Source organism: Pseudorasbora parva, chromosome 17, assembly GCF_024679245.1.
Source record: "Pseudorasbora parva isolate DD20220531a chromosome 17, ASM2467924v1, whole genome shotgun sequence".
Taxonomy (NCBI): domain Eukaryota; kingdom Metazoa; phylum Chordata; class Actinopteri; order Cypriniformes; family Gobionidae; genus Pseudorasbora; species Pseudorasbora parva.
In genome coordinates this window covers 17103183-17122318 of record NC_090188.1, presented here as the reverse complement: position 1 = coordinate 17122318, position 19136 = coordinate 17103183, and the positions used below count along the sequence as shown (strand labels likewise).

At 36.4% G+C, this 19136-nt stretch overlaps 1 protein-coding gene across 1 annotated transcript; it reads left to right on the top strand.

The window, feature by feature from the left end:
- The first annotated feature begins 1089 nt into the window (after nt 1–1089).
- Nucleotides 1090–10980, top strand: hkdc1 (hexokinase domain containing 1). Its single transcript, XM_067421828.1, has 18 exons — nt 1090–1288; nt 3323–3485; nt 3637–3785; nt 4032–4151; nt 4273–4368; nt 4778–4877; nt 5107–5290; nt 5556–5711; nt 5932–6165; nt 6251–6555; nt 6832–6980; nt 7124–7243; nt 7867–7962; nt 8160–8259; nt 8412–8595; nt 8950–9105; nt 10278–10511; nt 10598–10980. The coding sequence occupies exons 1-18, from the start codon at nt 1226–1228 to the stop codon at nt 10767–10769; spliced, it is 2781 nt and encodes a 926-aa protein (XP_067277929.1). The 5' UTR covers nt 1090–1225; the 3' UTR covers nt 10770–10980.
- The last annotated feature ends 8156 nt before the right edge of the window (nt 10981–19136 follow it).

Genomic DNA, 19136 nt, shown 5'->3' with positions numbered 1-19136 from the left:
ATCATCAATGATGAGATGTATATAATTTTTCTAAATGTTTTGGGGGGTAACACTTTCCTTATTTTGGGACCTGTCTGAATGTGATTTAAATATACAAAATTTGTTTTAATAGCAATAAACATAAAATACAAGCATTAATTACACTAATAATAATAATGAAATTCTAGGTTACAGTTTGTAGCAGAAAAGCACCAGAATGGATAATGGCAGCAGATTTTGTCCATATAAATATACAATTTTGGCTGGTTTAAAACTAGCATTCATGCAATTATAATTTTATATCAGATAATAGTGAATGATAACATATCTAATTGTCCTCCTCCCAAAGAACATTGTATTTGTTTACTATTATTACTTTAAGTAATATAACTACCATTTGTAGGCTGTTTGTGAATTGTATTATGGCAAATATGAATTTTGACTACAAATTGATTTTCTTGTTTTAAGCCATTGTAACCATCCACTAAAATGGAACAGCTAACAGTATGATATTGCAGGTGATTATTTAACTTTTTTAGGATGACTGATTCAGCAAAGAAGTGAAGTGTTCAAAATGTTTGTTTGCTAAAGGCCCCAATTAATCCCAGTCTGTTACTGTGGTAACCGCATTAGCTGAACGCCTGAGCAACATCTTAATCTTTAAATATTTTACTTAGGTTTTAAAGCCTGTAATATTGTTTGCGAATGTGCTATAACATCAGCACATTTAGGTTTTGTTTAATACTTTGCAGTTACAAACCCAGAAGGCCTGATTTCATCTGGGCAGAAATGCCCTCTCATTGATCCCATCAGCTCTGTCCTGGTGACTGCAGATAAGGCATTTAACATGTTTTTCTCACCGTTTCTTTCACCTTCTTATGAAGGATGTTTGCATACTCAACTCAAACCGGACAGAAAGGACTCTTTTTGATCTATTGTTTTGCTCGTGATTGTTTTAAGGTGCTCCTGCAGTTTGGACTGAATCCAAACACATTGCTAGGAGAGACTGGAGAGCAGAGGGGCCGGACGAGGCTTAGCCATTAATTATTTAGCCGTGAAAGGGGAGGGAAAAGCAGGCACACTGCTCTGGATTAGTGAAATAAAAGCTCAGAAGAAAAGTTTCTCAATCATAACTAGAGTTGCTCCTGAGGATTCAGGGGGGTTTTAGATACACCATTTAAATCTGTTAATTCATTTTGATTTTTAATAAGTAAATCACATTTTATCTGAGGTACAGGAAGTCAAGATGTTTGCAGTCCATTTGCTGTCCTTTTACTTCTCAAAGCTCCAGGAGGATCAGATCAAGAAGGTAATTGTTCATAAGCCTCTTGTTAAAATGTGTTTTTAGACAAACTTTCCATCAGAATTTTATATTTTCGCTATCACTATTTACAGTCCTTTTCCCCATGTACATAATGTCCTTATTATAGTAATTGCAATAACTGGGTAATAACTAGGTACTAAACATAACCTGAACCCATGTTACCCAGTACTTTCTTAAGTAAGTGCACATACTTTAAAATAAGGTGCAACCAAATTTTCTACAAAATAATGCCCTGTATGCCTTGATAAAGTTTAGTTTTATTTACTTTAAGCTTTCTGTGATGTTCTGTTTTGTGGTTTTCTGCGCTGACAGTAAGAGTCTAACTCTATCAGTGTATTGTCAGAAGCTGTCTAGTGTTGATGATGAATGTGATTTCACTGAGGCCTGTGGAATCATTAACTCTTCTCACACATGCCACTTGTGGGCAGATAACAGACAGCATGACGAGAAAAAAAGGACCTTGACCTCCTCATCTGCATTTATTGAACTGATTTTCATCTCCATGAAAGTTTACACCTTGTGAGCTGTAATTTAAACAAGGGACTATTTTATTGTAGCTTATTTGTCATTGGCCTCTTCTTTTTATCTATATTTTATGTTTATTTTTTATTTAATACCCATTCTTTAAATAGTTTACTATGAAGTTATCTATTGTACATTTCCAGTTAAAGGTTAGCCACACCTACTCGCTCTTCGTTATTACGCTTTACTAAGTCATTCCAGCGATAAAATGACAAATAGAAGGATGGGAATTATTATAGGGAGCAAAGGTACATCCTATGATGCTTTTTAAGCTGTACTCAATGAGTTCCTTTCCAGCTAAAAAAAAAAAAAAAAAAAAAAAACGTATTCTAAAAACATTTTGTTAATGTTTCCATTAAATAAGGAAAACATTTTTTCTGAATGCTCGATTAACGAAGTATAAATAAAGTTTCTGAGCTAACCTTTTGAGAACATTATTAAAGACCAGATACTTTGAACAAACATTTTAAAATTACTGAGAGAAGAGAGTTTATTCAGAGAAACTTGACAGAACATTAGCCAAAGTTATGAGGATGTTCCCTGTGTGTTAGGGATGCTGGATACTTTTTTGGCTGCTTTTCCTTTGTCCATTCAAATGTCAAAAAAATACATAGAAATATAATTATATGTAATAAAATATGATTATTTAATTGAATACATAATTGTAATAAATGCTGTTCTTTGAACTTTCTATATTCATAAAAGAATCCTGTCCAAAAAGATCACTAATACCACAAAAATATTAAGCAGCACAACTGTTTTCAGTGTTGATAATAATCAGAAATGTTTCTTGAGGACTAAATCAGCATACAAGAATGATTTCTGAAGGATCATGTGACTAAAGACTGGAGTAATGGATGCTGAAAATTCAGCTTTGCATCACAGGAGTACATTCTATTTTAAAATATATCCCAAATTTAAAACAGTTCTTTTAATCTGTAATCATATATTTAATTACATTTTACTGTATTTTTGGTCAAATAAATGTAGTTTGGGTGAGCATATATATTCTACTGTATATATGAATAAAATGTTAGTTTCATGAAGAACAACATGTAGACATCATACTCGTAGGGATAAAATATTTGAAAGCAAAACTTTATGTGCAAGCCTTTGGAAATAAATGTATGTCCACATTTTTCACTGATAGTTGAATCTGTCATTTTACAGCAGTATAATTTTTATCTCAAAAAACACGCCTATATTATCTTTCACTATGTCATATAATTGCATGCATTACTGATAATAATAGTACAATTTTTTGCTTGTTAATGTTTGTCATTTCTTAAAAATGTGTTAAAAACATTTTTAATAAATGTTTTTATTTCTCAGTATCTTATCTTGTTTTTTTATTACCCTTTTATTCATTCAATTATTCCCCAGTATTGTGTTTAATTGAATGCATGTAAGAAGCAAATGTGAAGGAAACATGACGGCAGGCAACAGAAGAGCACTCAAAGCTTGTAGTGTTTGATATAATAGTGTTTTTATCAACAGGTAGACAGATATCTGTATGGCATGCGCCTGTCAGATGAACAGCTGGTGGACATATCATCTCGGTTTCGGCTGGAGATGGAAAAAGGACTGTCAAATGAGAGCAACGCTACGGCTGCAGTTAAGATGCTCCCGACCCACGTTTATTCAATACCCGATGGCTCAGGTGATTGACAAGACGCATGGCCACGTCATGGTTACTATTGAAACCATTTTCACACCAGAAAATTTGTAGAACCACTGAGTAATATTAAATCATTAAAATCTGTTCGTGTTTATGATAGCTTAACATCTGTTCTTTCACGTTTCTCCTGCAGAGAAGGGTGAGTTTCTGGCACTGGATCTGGGGGGTTCAAAATTTAAAGTACTACAGGTGAAAGTTTCAGAAGATGGGAAGGGGAAAGTCCAGATGGAAAGTGAAACGTTTCCCATACCTGAAGAGGTCCTTAATGGCAGAGGAACAGAGGTGATTACTGATTCACAAATCTGAATCATAACAATAAGGAATCCATTGCCGATTATAAGTTGTTTCCAGTATGATTATGATGAAAAAAAATGAATAAACTGTGTCAGTTCTCAGTCTTTTTAGAATTGTTCATGTGTATTACACAATGTCACTGTAGATAATAACATGGATTAGGGGCAGATTATTCTAATGTCTTATTTAAAACCTTTTTATTAAATGTTTTGAAATGCCTGTCCTTTCTTTCAGCTTTTTGACCATGTGGCAGAATCTCTGAAGTCTTTTCTGCAGAAAAATCACATTAATCACAAAAGAAGACCCCTGGGCTTCACCTTCTCTTTTCCATGTGCACAGTCCAAAATAGACGAGGTACAACTGAACCTCATATATAAAATGCAATATTACCATTTTAATTTGATCAAGGTTCTCAAGTCATTGAGATACTGAGTGGATTTTCTTATCAATGAACCAATATTGTTTGTGTTGACAGGGTGTCTTACTGTCATGGTCAAAGAATTTCAAGGTGAGAGGTGTTCAAGGGACCAATGTGGTGCAGTCATTGCGGAAAGCCATCCGTAAGGTTAAGGTATGAATAGCATTTTGCATTTGCAATAAACAAATTGAGAAAGTATAAAAAACTGGTGCTACTCTAAGTAGAAGTCATAACACTTAGTCAGCTGGTATTAGTGAATGGTGTTCATGACAATCAGCAAAAAAAAAAGTTCCATTGTCTATTTTTAATAATGTAGCAATGTATAAAGCACAGCTCACACAGCCACTATAAAACCAAGCAGCTTTCCTTCTGCCGACACTGCTGTGAAATCTGCATGTGGAAATCACCTTCACATTAAATTCCAAAATCGTGTGAATTCCTATTAAAAATAACTGGATTGTCCCTGTGAAAATTTGCAGAGCAGAAGTTCTCCACAGTTTACATTTTCTTGTGTGTGTGTGTGTGTGTGTGTGTGTGTGTGTGTGTGTGTGTGTGTGTGTAGGATGTTGACGTGGATGTCCTGGCTATGGTCAATGATACGGTGGGGGCCATGATGACCTGTGGATATGATGACCAGAACTGTGAGGTGGGGGTTATAATAGGTAAGACCCCACTGGACACTTTCGAACTGGACAATTTTCTCTCAGATGGTTTAAAATTAAATAAAAAGACACAAATTAAGAGTAAGATAAAAGACTACTAAATCTCAATGTCTAAAACACAATGTGTTTGAACTATAAGCATCCGGTAAAAATTTGAAAGGGCGAGGAAGCGCCCTCTTATATAAAGACAATTAAAAGCTTGATTTATTGCCGCAGTCTGTTTCTGCAGGTACTGGCACTAATGCATGTTACATGGAGGAAATGCGACACATTGATCTCGTGGAAGGAGATGAAGGCAGGATGTGTATTAATACGGAATGGGGGGCATTTGGAGATGATGGTGTCCTTGATGATTTCATCACAAGTTTTGACCGTGAAATTGATGCCGCCTCAATTAATCCAGGAAAACAGCTGTAAGTCCTTATTAATGGGTATTGATTCATAATAGTCCTTTAACACAGGGATGCCTAAATTAGGGCCTGTGGGCCAAAGTTTGATTTGGCCTATCATATTATATCACAAGAGGAGGCGCAAAATAATGAAAGACATTTATAGTAAAAAAGTTTGAGAACCCCTGATTTATATCCATTCTTACTAAAGATTATTCCCAAAAGATGAGTCTAAATAACACCATGTTTTATAGTCTATGTAGCTATGTAACTGTGACTTTGTAACCAGTTTTGAAAAGATGGTGAGTGGGATGTACATGGGAGAGCTTGTGAGACTCATCCTGCTAAAAATGGCCAAAAAGGGTCTACTGTTTCGTGGCCAAATCAGTGATGCTCTCAGGACCAAGGGGACATTCCAGACCAACCATATCTGCTTGATTGAACAGTAAGATGACATGCTCTCAAATATAAACTGATATTAGGAAGATTAAAATAAGCAACATATTTTTGTAGTTATGAAGAATCCTAGGCCAACCTATTGTTAATTTTATTTAAAAATCTTCATGTTTAAGTGACTATTTTAGAATATTAGGAATTTTCCCTGCTGAAAAGACTACCCTAATTCACCATGAATGCCGGTTTATTCTAACTGAGGATGTTTTCAGGTATAAAGGGGGTTTGGAGAACACCAAAGAGATCCTGGAAGACCTGGGACTTAATCCCAGTGATGATGACTGCATTGCTGTCCAGCATGTCTGCACCATCGTCTCCTTCAGGTCAGCTAATCTGGTTGCTGCCGCTTTGGCTGCCATCTTGACACGGATCAGAGAAAACAAGAAGCTGAAGATCCTTCGGACCACTGTAGGAGTGGATGGGACGGTCTACCGAACACATCCACAGTATGTCAGCTCTCTTTTGCACTTAAAACCCTGAAGATGCTTTTTTAAACCCACAATGTTTAATACTCATATCTGTATTTTAAAGGTACCCCAAGAGGCTCCACAAGGTGGTCCGCCATCTGGTGTCAGACTGTCATGTCCGTTTTGTGCTGTCTGAAAGTGGCAGCGCAAAAGGTGCCGCCATGGTGACTGCAGTGGCTCAGCGATTGGCTTCCCAACGTAAGGAGATTGATGATACCCTTTCGGCCTTTGCCTTGAACTCCACACAGCTCCAAGAAGTGAAGAAGAAGATGCATGTGGAGTTGGAACGAGGATTAAAGAAAGAGTCGCATCCCAGCGCATCAGTCAAAATGCTGCCCACATATGTTTACAGGACTCCAGATGGGACAGGTAAAAGGAAACTGCCTACTTACAGCAATCATGCTATAAAATCTTTGGGGAATTTAGAATTTATTTATTGTTAGCACTATTATTATTTTTATCACTATATATTGTTATTTTTATCACTATATTATATTATACTTTTTCTTTTCTTTTTTCAAACTGCTTGTCCTATGTAGGGTTGAGGGGAGGATGTAGACCTTTTTTGTGTATATTCAGGAAACAGAATAAATCTGAAGTCTTGTTGATTGACTTTTTATCCATTGAATGTTGTTACTTTCACAGAAAAAGGAAAGTACCTTGCCTTGGATCTTGGTGGAACCAATTTCCGTGTGTTGGTGGTTAAGATTCGTACTGGTATGCGGAATTCAGTCCGGATGTACAACAAGATTTATGCCATCCCACTGGAGATCATGCAGGGTACAGGAGAGGAGGTGAAACACTATAAACAAAAAAAAACAATAATTTTGGTTTTCATTAGTATTACATATTTAAATTCAATGTACTATAGGGTCCAGAAATGTATCAGTACAATGTTCACAAGACATTTTAAGTTGATCATTTTTTTTCCCTCCAGTTGTTTGACCACATAGTCCAGTGCATCTCAGATTTCTTGGACTATATGGGGATGAAGAACACTCGTTTGCCTCTTGGCTTCACCTTCTCTTTCCCATGCAGTCAGACAGGTATTGATAAGGTAAAAAGCATCTACCTTCAATTGTCAGAGGTCACTTCAATTGTCAGCAACAAGGGTTAATTCTGTCATAATTACTTTTCTCTGAACCCATAAGACTTTCTTTCATCTTCGAAACACAAATGAAGACCTTTTTGATGAAATCTGAGAGCTTCCTGTCCCTCCGATGACAGCTACACAACTACCACTGTGACACTTCAAAAAGTTAATAAAGAGATCCTTAAACAAATCCATATGAAGTGGTTTAGTTAAAAAAATTGAAGAGACTTAATTGCTTTATATGATAAACAGATTGAATTTAGGCTTTTATTCACATATAACACTGATCGGCAATCAAACAGAAGCTCAATCGAAACATGCTTGATTCACAAGAACAAACTTCATTGGTTCTCACACGTCAAGCGTCAAATCAAACTGATGTGTGGGTTGATGAATGTTTATGTGAATAAAAGTAAAAAAAAATAATTCATATGGATTCGTTTTACGATCTCTTGGACTTTTTAAGCAATCAAAGTGGTAGATGTGTAGCTGTCAACAGAGGGACAGAAAGCTTTCAGATTACATCAAAAAGATGAATACTACTCTTAATTGATCGTCCTTTCCATTTGCATCATCTACTTGTTTAGGGAGATCTGGTCTGCTGGACAAAAGGCTTCAAAGCAACAGATTGCGAGGGCTATGATGTAGTGGATATGCTGAGAGAGGCCATCAAAAGACGAAATGTGAGGGGAAAGCAAACATCAATAGTTTTTGAAATCACACAATCATCCACTTATAGAGAAGCACCGTCATCAATTTAGGCTTCAATGCTTATATTGTTTCATAAATAACTAGGCCAATAATCCTCTTATTTGAAGGAAACTATTTTGTGCTCCTGTTGTTTTTATTGTGTGGTTATGATTTCATTTGTTTTTTGTAGGAATTTGACCTTGATATCGTTGCTATAGTGAATGACACAGTTGGCACAATGATGACATGTGCATATGAGGACCCTAAATGTCAGATCGGTCTTATTGCTGGTAGGTCTTAATGTATTTCCAAGGTATTTCTGTGGTATTTCATTAAAGCTGTATGGTAACTGACAACCTCACTGTTGATTAATCAACACACATAAAGAAGAAGCATTACAGTATGCAACATGTCAACACATGTATGATTATTAACTCTGCAGGAACGGGCAGCAATGTGTGTTACATGGAGGAGATGAAGAACATCGAGTTTGTGGAGGGTGATGAAGGGCAGATGTGTGTAAACACTGAGTGGGGTGGATTTGGTGAAAATGATAATATTGAGGACATTCGGACCAGATATGACCGAGAAGTGGACGGAGGCTCACTCAATGCAGGAAAACAAAGGTAAAGATTACCATTTTTAGGCAGTGATATTATTTTCCGATGGTTACCTAAACAGCAGGTTTTCTGCATTTGTCCACATGGAGGCAGTATACTATTAAGATTTCCTCAAAGCATAGCAACCTGTTGTAATGAACAGTGCTAAAAGCAAAAATAAGTAGCAATAAGTAAAAATGTTATGCTGTGTTTGTGAAATATTATAGTTTTTTTATATTATATTTGTATAAAAATACATATAAATAATAATGTATTATTTGTATTAATATTATTAATAAGAAGTATTTATATAAAGAAAATAAGCATTGACGACGTGATATTTTCAAAATATTATCTAATGTGTTATCCTCTCATTTACAGGTTTGAAAAGATGACTAGTGGAATGTATTTGGGAGAGATTGTAAGGCAGATTCTCATTGATCTCACAAAACGTGGCCTTCTGTTTCGTGGTCGCATCACAGAGAGACTGAAGACCAAAGGCATCTTTGAGACCAAGTTCCTCTCACAGATTGAGAGGTACATTAACCATTGACATTTCGGTCACATGACTGCCTCACATGACTGAGCTCAGCTTCCCAAATATTTGGTCATCTACTGTCATTTTTAACTTGACCAAAATCTCATAATAAAGGTGCACTCAGTAACTTATTCATATATTCAGTGCTGGGTAGTAAGTGATTACATGTCATCTGAAATAGGTTATAAAATTCCAAAAAATAAGACTACAGTTACTTTTTTATTGATTACATGTTATTTTCACAATGGCAGTAAATTATTTACAATTTATTGATTCTCCCTACTACTTATTATCTTTTATGTTCTTTTATAAAGAAAAAGCGTACAGCTTATATAGCTCATGTTCAGAAGGTCTTCCAGGTTTGTGGAATTGCACACAGACTAGCCACTAGCATCATTTTTTTTTACCCAAATAAGAGCACAGAAGTACTTGCTTTTAAAAGTACTTGAGTATTTAAAGTAATTTTCCTTTTTTATATCAATGCATTATTTTATTATTGTTGCATTGTTGTATGAATGCAAACTGTGCCATCATGGTGGTTTAAGCCAGACAGTGATGCGCCATCCGACAAGCTAGCGTACGACTACTTTATATTAATTTCAATACATGTATAAAAGTTATTAGTCACTATGAGAGTAAAAAAACACAGACACACAAATCCATATTAAACCCTGTGGCTTGTGGCAACACACTGATGTCTTAAGACACGAAACGATCGGTTTCTGCGAGAAACCGAACAGTATTTATTGTATTTTTTACCTTATATCAGACAAATCTCATCCAGTATTCCCAATGCCATTACATCCGCTGAAGGTCAAACTAACGGCGTGATCATAGATAGTTTGGTTTCTCGCAGAAACCGATCAATCTGTGTCTTAAGACATCAATGTGTCACCACAAGCCACAGGGTATAATATGGATTCGTATGTCTATGTGTTTTTTACTTTCATAGTGACTTTCATAGAAAAACACCCCACTGGCATGCATTAGATTGGCCACTGGCATACATCTTGGATGCCCTGGGGGTAAGCAGATAAAAATCAAAATTTCATTTTTGAGTGAACTATCCCTTTAATAGTTAGTAGGCATTTGAAAAAACTAGAAGTTATTGAATAAATGTGACACAATTTACTTTATTTGACTTATGCTGTGGCTTCTTCCATTTACTTAGTGACCGTTTAGCACTACTGCAAGTGAGGAGCATTCTGCAGAGTTTGGGCTTGGACAGCACATGTGATGACAGTATTATTGTGAAGGAAGTGTGTGGAGCCGTTTCCCGCCGAGCAGCTCAGCTCTGTGGTGCAGGAATGGCTGCTATTGTAGACAAAATCCGAGAGAACCGTGGCCTAGATCATTTAGAGATTACTGTGGGAGTGGACGGCACCCTTTACAAGTTACATCCACAGTAAGTAAAGATTAGCAGAATATTTATTTGCATTTGATATGTGTTGAAAACGTATCCTAAACTTGACATGTCACTTTTCATGACAGCTTCTCCACGATCTTAAAGGACACTGTCAGAGAGCTTGCTCCGAATTGTAAGGTGGATTTCATCCTGTCAGAGGATGGCAGTGGGAAAGGGGCAGCCCTGATCACAGCTGTAGCAAGGCAGCATCATAGAGAAACAAGAACCTCGCTAGAAGCTCGGTCTGGGTTTTTCTGAGAGCTGCTTTTGTTGTTTTAAGAGTACAGGGTTTCTGATGATAACGCTCATGAAATAATACTGGTTTGCTGCTTGCATATAAAATCTATATTTTGCATTTCAAAATAAGTACATTCAGGGACATTGCCAGAGAGATGTTCATTTAATGCCTTTGTTGTTGTTGTTATTTTTAATGTATTAATTAGTGCAATAAATATTGCTTTCACTTTCACTGAGTTTAGCATCATTTTACTCTCACTGTACATTGGCTTATTGAAGGCCTTTTTTCTTGTCCTTTTGTTCAAACTCAGTGAGCAGTTTGCATGGGCAGTCAGAGTGAAAGACTCACAGAGGCCAAACTAAAGGGGGCGGTGGCTGTGTGCAATGGAATGTCATTGACATTATGTTGCTCTAGTGCTCTGTGATGCTGTCTGAGAAGCTTGGAGACCAAACACCCATATTAAATCACAAACTGATACTTTGAAAAGCAATGTATTGATTTGACTAGCAAAGACAAGTTACAGTCAAAAGTTTGTTTCTAGATGGTGAATAATACTTTCAATCAGAAATGATGCATGAATTAATCAAAATTGACAAAATGGATGTTGCAAATGATTTCTATTTTAAATAAAGTATTTTTTCTATTAGCCTAATCAAATAATGATTTTTTTTAGCAGTTTCCACGAAAATATTAAGCAAACTGTTGAATTTAATTTGTTTTAATTTGTACAGAGAGTCTGGCCACTTTCCACTGACAATTGTTTACTTCCGGGAAGGCGGGTACTTTGTTGAAGTTTAACCCTGTGGGGTTCTTCGGTCATTTCTGACCCGAATTTTTTTTTGAAAGAAATGTTAAAAATCGTAGCTTCATCTGAATGGTACGAAACTTGGTGAGGGTATTGGTACTTGGTATATGGACAGAAAAAAAAATTGGGGACAGGATTGGAAAAGTCTAAGTGGTCGTAAAAAAAATAGTCACACTCGGGGCCTTCGGGTCAAAAAAGACCCCCATAGGAAATGAATGGGAAATTGGCAAAAATATGAAAATACAGAGTTTTTTGTGCATATAATCTACAAATCAGCCAGGATGCAGAAAAAAAGGACTCAACAGTGAAGGGGTGAATCTCTAAAACATTAAGAGTGCAAAACAGACAAACAAAAACTCACACACACACACACACACACACACACACACACACACACACACACACACACACACACACACACACACACACACACAGGTTCTGTAATGCACTCTAGTGGTAAAAATGTGCTATTGCGTGATAAAAATGCTCACTGTGTCCACCAGATGGCACCAATCAAATAAAAAAAAATGCTTTCATGAGGCCTAGGCTTGACTCTAAAATGAAATACAGCTTTAATAAAAAAAGGAAAAAAAAAAAAAAATTCTATTATATTCAATGGGAAAAAATGGGTCATAATTATTGCATAAATATTATTTATAAATCATAAAATTATCTCAAAACACCAAAAAAGAAAAGAAAAAATATTATTGAACAAAAATATATTTCATTGATTTTACTCAATTTTTTTTTTTTTTATTCCCGACCTCCGGGTCCTTTTAGACCCGAAGGTCCTGAGTGTGACCCATAAATGAAGAACCCCAGAGGGTTAAAACTATTGGATCTGCCCTGAGCTACTCTGGAATTGCCATATCCAATTGCTAACGTTTGGTCGTGACGTATGTCATGTGCCCTTCGACCTGTTTCTCACAAATCCGTCAAAAAAAAAAAAAAATGCAGACCACCTCAGTGATAAAATCATAGGATAAAACCTAAAACTCGTGCCTTTGGATTGTGATTGTGTTATTCATGGTGGACGGGAGAGTTTTGTGATCGGGAACGCACTCCTCACATGGTCCGTAACATGATTGTATGCTGTAAATAAAATGTAATTTGCTTGGTATGATAAGAATAAATGCTGCTTTAAAGGTCCCATGGCATGGATTGTTTTATTATTTTTCTGAATAATAATGTTTCCTCAAGTGTACTTATATTGTTAGTATGGTTTTTACATCAAAAAATGTCATAATTTAGAAATAAAAGGCATTTTTTTCTATACTGATATTACCCCTCTGGCTGGAATGCTCTGTTTCAAGGGGTGTGTCTGCTGTGAGTCTTCAGTGAAAACACCCACTGTTGTAATTGGCTGACATCTGCATTTGAAATGAGATTACTTGCGGAGGGGGCGTGGTTTAGTAAGGCGCGAAGAAAAGGGTCTGACTACAGAGCCACAGTTTTACCACAGCGGTTCTGACCGCGCAATGTGTTGTTATGTCTTCCAGATCTTTTACTGTCTATGTTCGAGATGCATGTTACGGCACTGGAAGGGAATAAAACTACAATTTTATTTATTTATTTATTGTAATTGCACCTGTTTGATTTTATTAATCAAACTTTTCCCGAATTCACAAAGAACCCCAGCAAAGATTGTTCTTGCTCCGGCTTTAACTTCTGGATAATCGGCAGCGTTGCCACAACGGAATGAATGGTTTCGTTCGCATCTTTCTCCGCCGCTATTACTGAACTACAACTCAAACTAGGGCACAGCATCAGCGTCATCGTTCTCAGCCACTCCCTCTGTTCGCTGATTGGACCGGTAAAAATTTGTCCGGAGAAAACCTAAGAATACACCGCAGTCCTAGACTGAAGGAAAATCAAAATTGAGAGGAAGTACGAAGTAGGGGGGCGGAGCCAGGCTAGTTATGGACATTATTAAGAAGAAGAAATGTTTATTGAGCTGCAAATCAGCATATTGCTGAAGGATCATGAGACTGAAGACTGGAGTCTTCACAGGATAGTAAAATAAAAATAAGATAATTTTAAATTGTAATATTTCACAATACTACTGTTTTAGGTTTTTTACTGTACTGGATTTTTAAACAAATAAATATAGTTATTATAAGAGTTTTTCTTTTAAAAACATTAAAAAATAATGACGGCAAACTTTTGAACAGTAGTAAATATTCTTTAAAATTCCTTAAAGGGGTGATGAATTGAGAAATCAACTTTCCCTTGAACTTTTGATATATAAAAGGTCATGGTGATATAAGTTTCAGAGCTGAAAACTTCCTTTTTAGTCAAAGAAAAGCTTTTATAGACACCAGGCCCAGAAAACGATTGTGAGCTCCATTCCTACGTTATCGCGTGACGAAACATCGCCTCTACAGAATGTCTAATTCAGTAGCCCCACCCACCGACTCATGGAGCTGATCGGCTTGCTAGCCAGCAGCAATAAACATGTTGGAAGAAGATTGCAAGATATTGTGGAAGAACAAAGTCGCTGCATAAGCTTCCTTTGGATCATAATATTAGGAATGTGTGATACTTCATTTATTTTTAATAAAGTTCCAGCTCATGTGGGGAAGAACATTTGTGTGTTCACTTCATTTCACTGCGGAATCGTTTCTAAACAAGTCTAAAGTGCTGGATTTGCAGACACAATGTTGTGCCTTCTATATTGGATCCGACAGGAATAGTGCAACAAACTTATGAGTAGAACGTCTTTTTTATATGTAGGCCTAATAGTCCGGGGATGCGTGTTTTCTAGACGGGCTCCCAAAACGTACGCCCGGCGGGAGAAATCCTTTCTTGATCTGGGCGCGCACGTGTGTGTGTGTTTGCACTTATATCAACCGATTGTGCGGGCCATCTAATACAGAAATACAGAAATATTCCAACCAATCGAGGGTGGATGAGAAATAAATCATTGTGTTTGTTTGATAAAGACGTTTACGAGCCCTGTGGCTGTGAGAATCAATGCATTTGCCGCTTTAAATAATCCCTCCCTCATGTGAACTGATTTTGAACTGACAGAGGAATAGATATGACAGTGGAGCTGAAGCTCATTAAATATGCTAATCTTCTCAAATCCTAGCCGTGGGCGTTTACTTCAAAGTCTCCATTTCAGCACGAAAACCCAGCGTTCAGAAGACAGCCTCAAAACCAGTGTAGAAAATAGCCTATTACTTATTAGTTATGATGTTTTTGAATGTAAAAAAACACACAAACATCATTAGTTGACCTCAGACAACAGTATAAAAAAGACAAAATGCCAGTTCATGAAACCTTTAAAGAAAGAAAATTCTATGGGTTTAGAAAATGAGAGTGAAAAACGATCCTTTAAGTAGATAATAAAATATATTGCCAAAAGTTGTGGGACATCTGTCTTTACAATGCTTGTTACAAAACCTGTTGCTTTGAAACAAAATGAACTTTAATGACATCCCATTCTTAATCCGTATGGTTTAATATGGAGTTGGCCCATCCTTTGCAGCTATAACAGATTCAACTCATCTGGGAAGGCTTTCCACAAGGTTAATGTTTTCCTTTTTCTGGAAGCGCATTTGAGGTAAGGCACTGATTTTGGACGAGAAGGCCTGGCTCACAATTTCTGCTCTAATTCATCCAGGTCAATACACCGTGCAGACCAGTCCAGTTTCTCCACACCAAACTCGCTCATCCATGTCTTTATGGGCCTTGCTTTGTACACTGGTCGCAGTCATGTTGGAACAGGAAGGGGCCATCCTCAAAGTTGTGAGCATGAAATTGTCAAAAATGTCTTGGTATGCTGAAGCATTAAGAGTTCCTTTCACTAGAACTAAGGGATTACCCCAAACCCTGAAAAACAACCCCACACTATAATCCCCCCTCCACCAAACTTTACAAATCGGCACAACGTAGTCAGGAAATTGCCATTCTCCTGGCAACTACCAAACCCAGACTTGTCTTTCGGATTGCCAGACAGAGAAGCGTGATCCGTCAGTCCAGAGAACACGTCTCCTCCACTGCTCTAGAGTCCAGTGACGGTGTGCTTTACACCACTGCATCCCGACGCTTTGCATTGCACTTGATGAAGTAAGGCTTGGATGCAGCAGCTCGGCCATGGAAACCCATTCCATTAAGCTCTATACAGGTGATCTGTCTGTAGCTATCTGAAAGTTGACAACTTCTGCGCACTGTGCTCCTCAGCATGCGTTGACCGCCCTCTGTGATTTTATGTGGCCTCGTTCCCAATTGCTTCCACTTTGTTATAATACCACTAACAGCTGACCGTGGAATATTTAGTAGTGAGGAAATTTCACAAATGGACTTATTGGACAGGTGGAACAATTGCAATGCTTGAATTCACTGAGAGCGACCCATTCTTTCACAAATGTTTGTAGAAGCATACTGCATGCATCATAGGTGCTTGATTTTATACACCTGTGGCCATGGAAGTGATTGGAACACCTGAATTCAATGATATTTACATTTACATTTATGCATTTAGCAGATGCTTTTATCCAAAGCAACTTACAACTTACAAAGGAGTACAGGAAGCGATCTGTTAAGAAGAGGCAAAGAAACGCAAAAAGTGCCCTAAATACCAAGATTTGTATACTACTCAGAGTAGCAAAAACCAGAAAAGGGAAGAAGAAAAAGCACAGGAAGATTTGTAGGGGTATCCCAATACTTTTGGCAATATAGTGTATTTTAACAAATTCTGTCTATTGACTGACTACAGAAAAGTTGTTAAAAAAATTGCTACATATCTATACTATATCATTATGTAGATTGGAAATATATTTGACAGATTTTCAAAATGTGAATAGATCCATTTGGGTAACATCACATTTCCCTTTTGTGTTCACTAATTTAATCTTCCAGGGGATTTAACAAAGCAGTTAAACTAGGCCAGCTCCTGCTCACAAATCCTCATGGCGCAGGAAGGGAAAAGTTTACTCATCGTAATCCTTCCCGCTAACTGGCTTCCCTGTTGAACAATAGTACGCTGGAGCTAGTTGCCATACACACCAGCACGTCACCATACCTGCACATACTAGCATGCATGCACACATCTTCACATGTAAGCCTTACAGTCTTGTTAGGGTACACTTCTTAGGTTAGCTAAGTTACCTAACTAGGTGCAATGTCACCTAAGGGAAAATGGTTTTGTTAAGCAAAATAATAATGAAACAGGTTTCTCTGGCAACATTACTTGCAATATTGTTAACATAAGTGTGTGTTGTGTGGCATAATGTCTCTCAAGCTAAATTCATTGACCTCTGTACATTATTGATGCAAGACATTTTTATTTTATTTTATTATTTGTTCCATATCAAAAAGTAAAAATCAAAAGGACATGTTCAAAAACAATCCTTACAACTGGACCCTTCTCAGTGTGGCATTGTTGAGTTATGTAAGAGCACACATTTAATCCGATTTGATCTCAAGAAGCCAACTAGTGCAGATACTCTCTCACACTTCTTAGAGTAACCTACCTGCCTTCAGTTATGGAAAGTGATAAGGTGACTGAAACTGTACATCCAGCATCTGAAAAGGTAAAATAGCTTTGTTTAGAGAACATTTGTACTGTTTGTTTCCCTTAAAAATGTTCTCCCAGGCCCTGTATATTTCAGCAAAAGCCCTATGTTAATATAGTGTTGAGTTGTACATTTTACAAATTGTTTATTTGTCATTCCTGACATGTATGTGTGTATACAGTCAAATCACAAATCATTTAACCAGTTCCACAGAGCAAATTCCTGAAAGACTGATGACCATTATTTTTAGGCTTAATGCATTTATGTTAGTGTAAATCAAGTTAATTTCTTTGACCCTTGGTAGAGGATGAGCTATAAAATAAAATAAAAAGCAGTTAAAACAAGACAGACATTCATTTTATCCTTGTTCAACTACATTTTCTGTTGGGGACATTGTATAAATATAAAAGCATTTTAGAAAACAGCAGATAAGGTGGAATTAACTTTTTTTGTTTGACTAAAATATCACTAATGATGCATCTTACTTCATTATAGTTTCACAGGACTGTCTATCTTCTAAGCAAATCACACTTTATGCTGATTCTTAAATCATTTTTAGCTAATCTCAGCAGTTGATCTTACATCTGTCATATTTTATGTCAAATCATCATCATTATAAACAAAAATGTAATGCATTCTGAAAAGTTACTCGTACATCTTATATTTTGGATGCATTTTTGTATGCAGTACCTTAAAACGAAACAAAAATTATTTTGGAAAATGAAAACTGAATTGAACTGACTTTTTTTTACTGATCTGAATAAACCATTTCCTTCTTTCTAGAAGTATTAAAGAATATACCTAAAAAGTATCTAAAGTTGTTATATTGGTTAAGATCTCTGTTCTTGAACAAATAATAGGCATAAAGGTATCTGCCTTTAATGACTTTGCTCATTCATGCATGAACACTCAGCAGTCAACATTCAGTGGTGTTGTACCTATGGGGTAGGTCATTTGTGAATATGTTAGATATTAATTATTACATGTCATATTTCCGCTGCCTGTAACAGACAGTAAACACAAACTCTCCCAGCCCAGTAACTAAATCTCCCAGGAAGTGATGTAATTTCTCCATAATGCAAAGTAATTAGACTGGACGTTGTTCCATTGTAAATGAATTACAAGGAATTGGAGACATTTGAATGTGTAGTGTACCACACAGTTTTTTTTTTTGTTTTTTGTTTTTTTGCAGCTCTGTTCCAGGAAAACTTATCAGCAAAGCACCTTCAAGCATTATTATCATGAAGGACTTGTCTTTTAGTTGCTGCCAATGTTTCTTTACTGTCACATGAGGACCACCACTGTCACACAAATAATTAAAGGAAATCATAATAATGGTGGAGTAGCAATGTTAATTGAAATGCATGTACTTATGATTGAATACAGTCAATGTGATGTAAAAATTAGCACAAAAAATTATGTATTGCTCTACAATATACTCTATTGCTGCTACAATATAACACATTTCGGTACACTAATGATTATTTGCTCTAATATGTGCTAAAATGTATGAATGTAGCTAAATCTGTAATGTGCGTTGCTCCTGTGACGCATGTCAGTGAAATTCTGTTCTGATTGGCTTTGCTCAGAAAGAGGATGTTGAGCTCTCACATTCACGTGATTCTGAGAGGGGGGAGGATGACGGCGTACGCGCCTTGAAACACGACCCACTGTAAGCTTGCCTGGCCTGTGTTACCACCACTTTATCAGTTCAATTCAATCTTGAATTCCCACCACTGAGATACAGTGAAAGAAACCCTAACTACAAAATGTAACTGCAACAGCTCCACATTTAACACTACTTTCATACATCAGCAACAGCATTTAATGTGTTAAGCACATAAAACAGTATTGATTGTTTTATTTATTTTTAATTGGTTTTTATTTTTACACCAGCATTTAATACATCCAGTTTATATTATAGGGTTTTCACGTTTTATTTATTTTTATATCCAAAAAGTATTATTACAAATACAACATTTATTAGAGTATTTTAATTATTTGAACACATTATTTAATGTCATTATTTTAAGTATAAGCATTTAATATCTAGCACATATAAA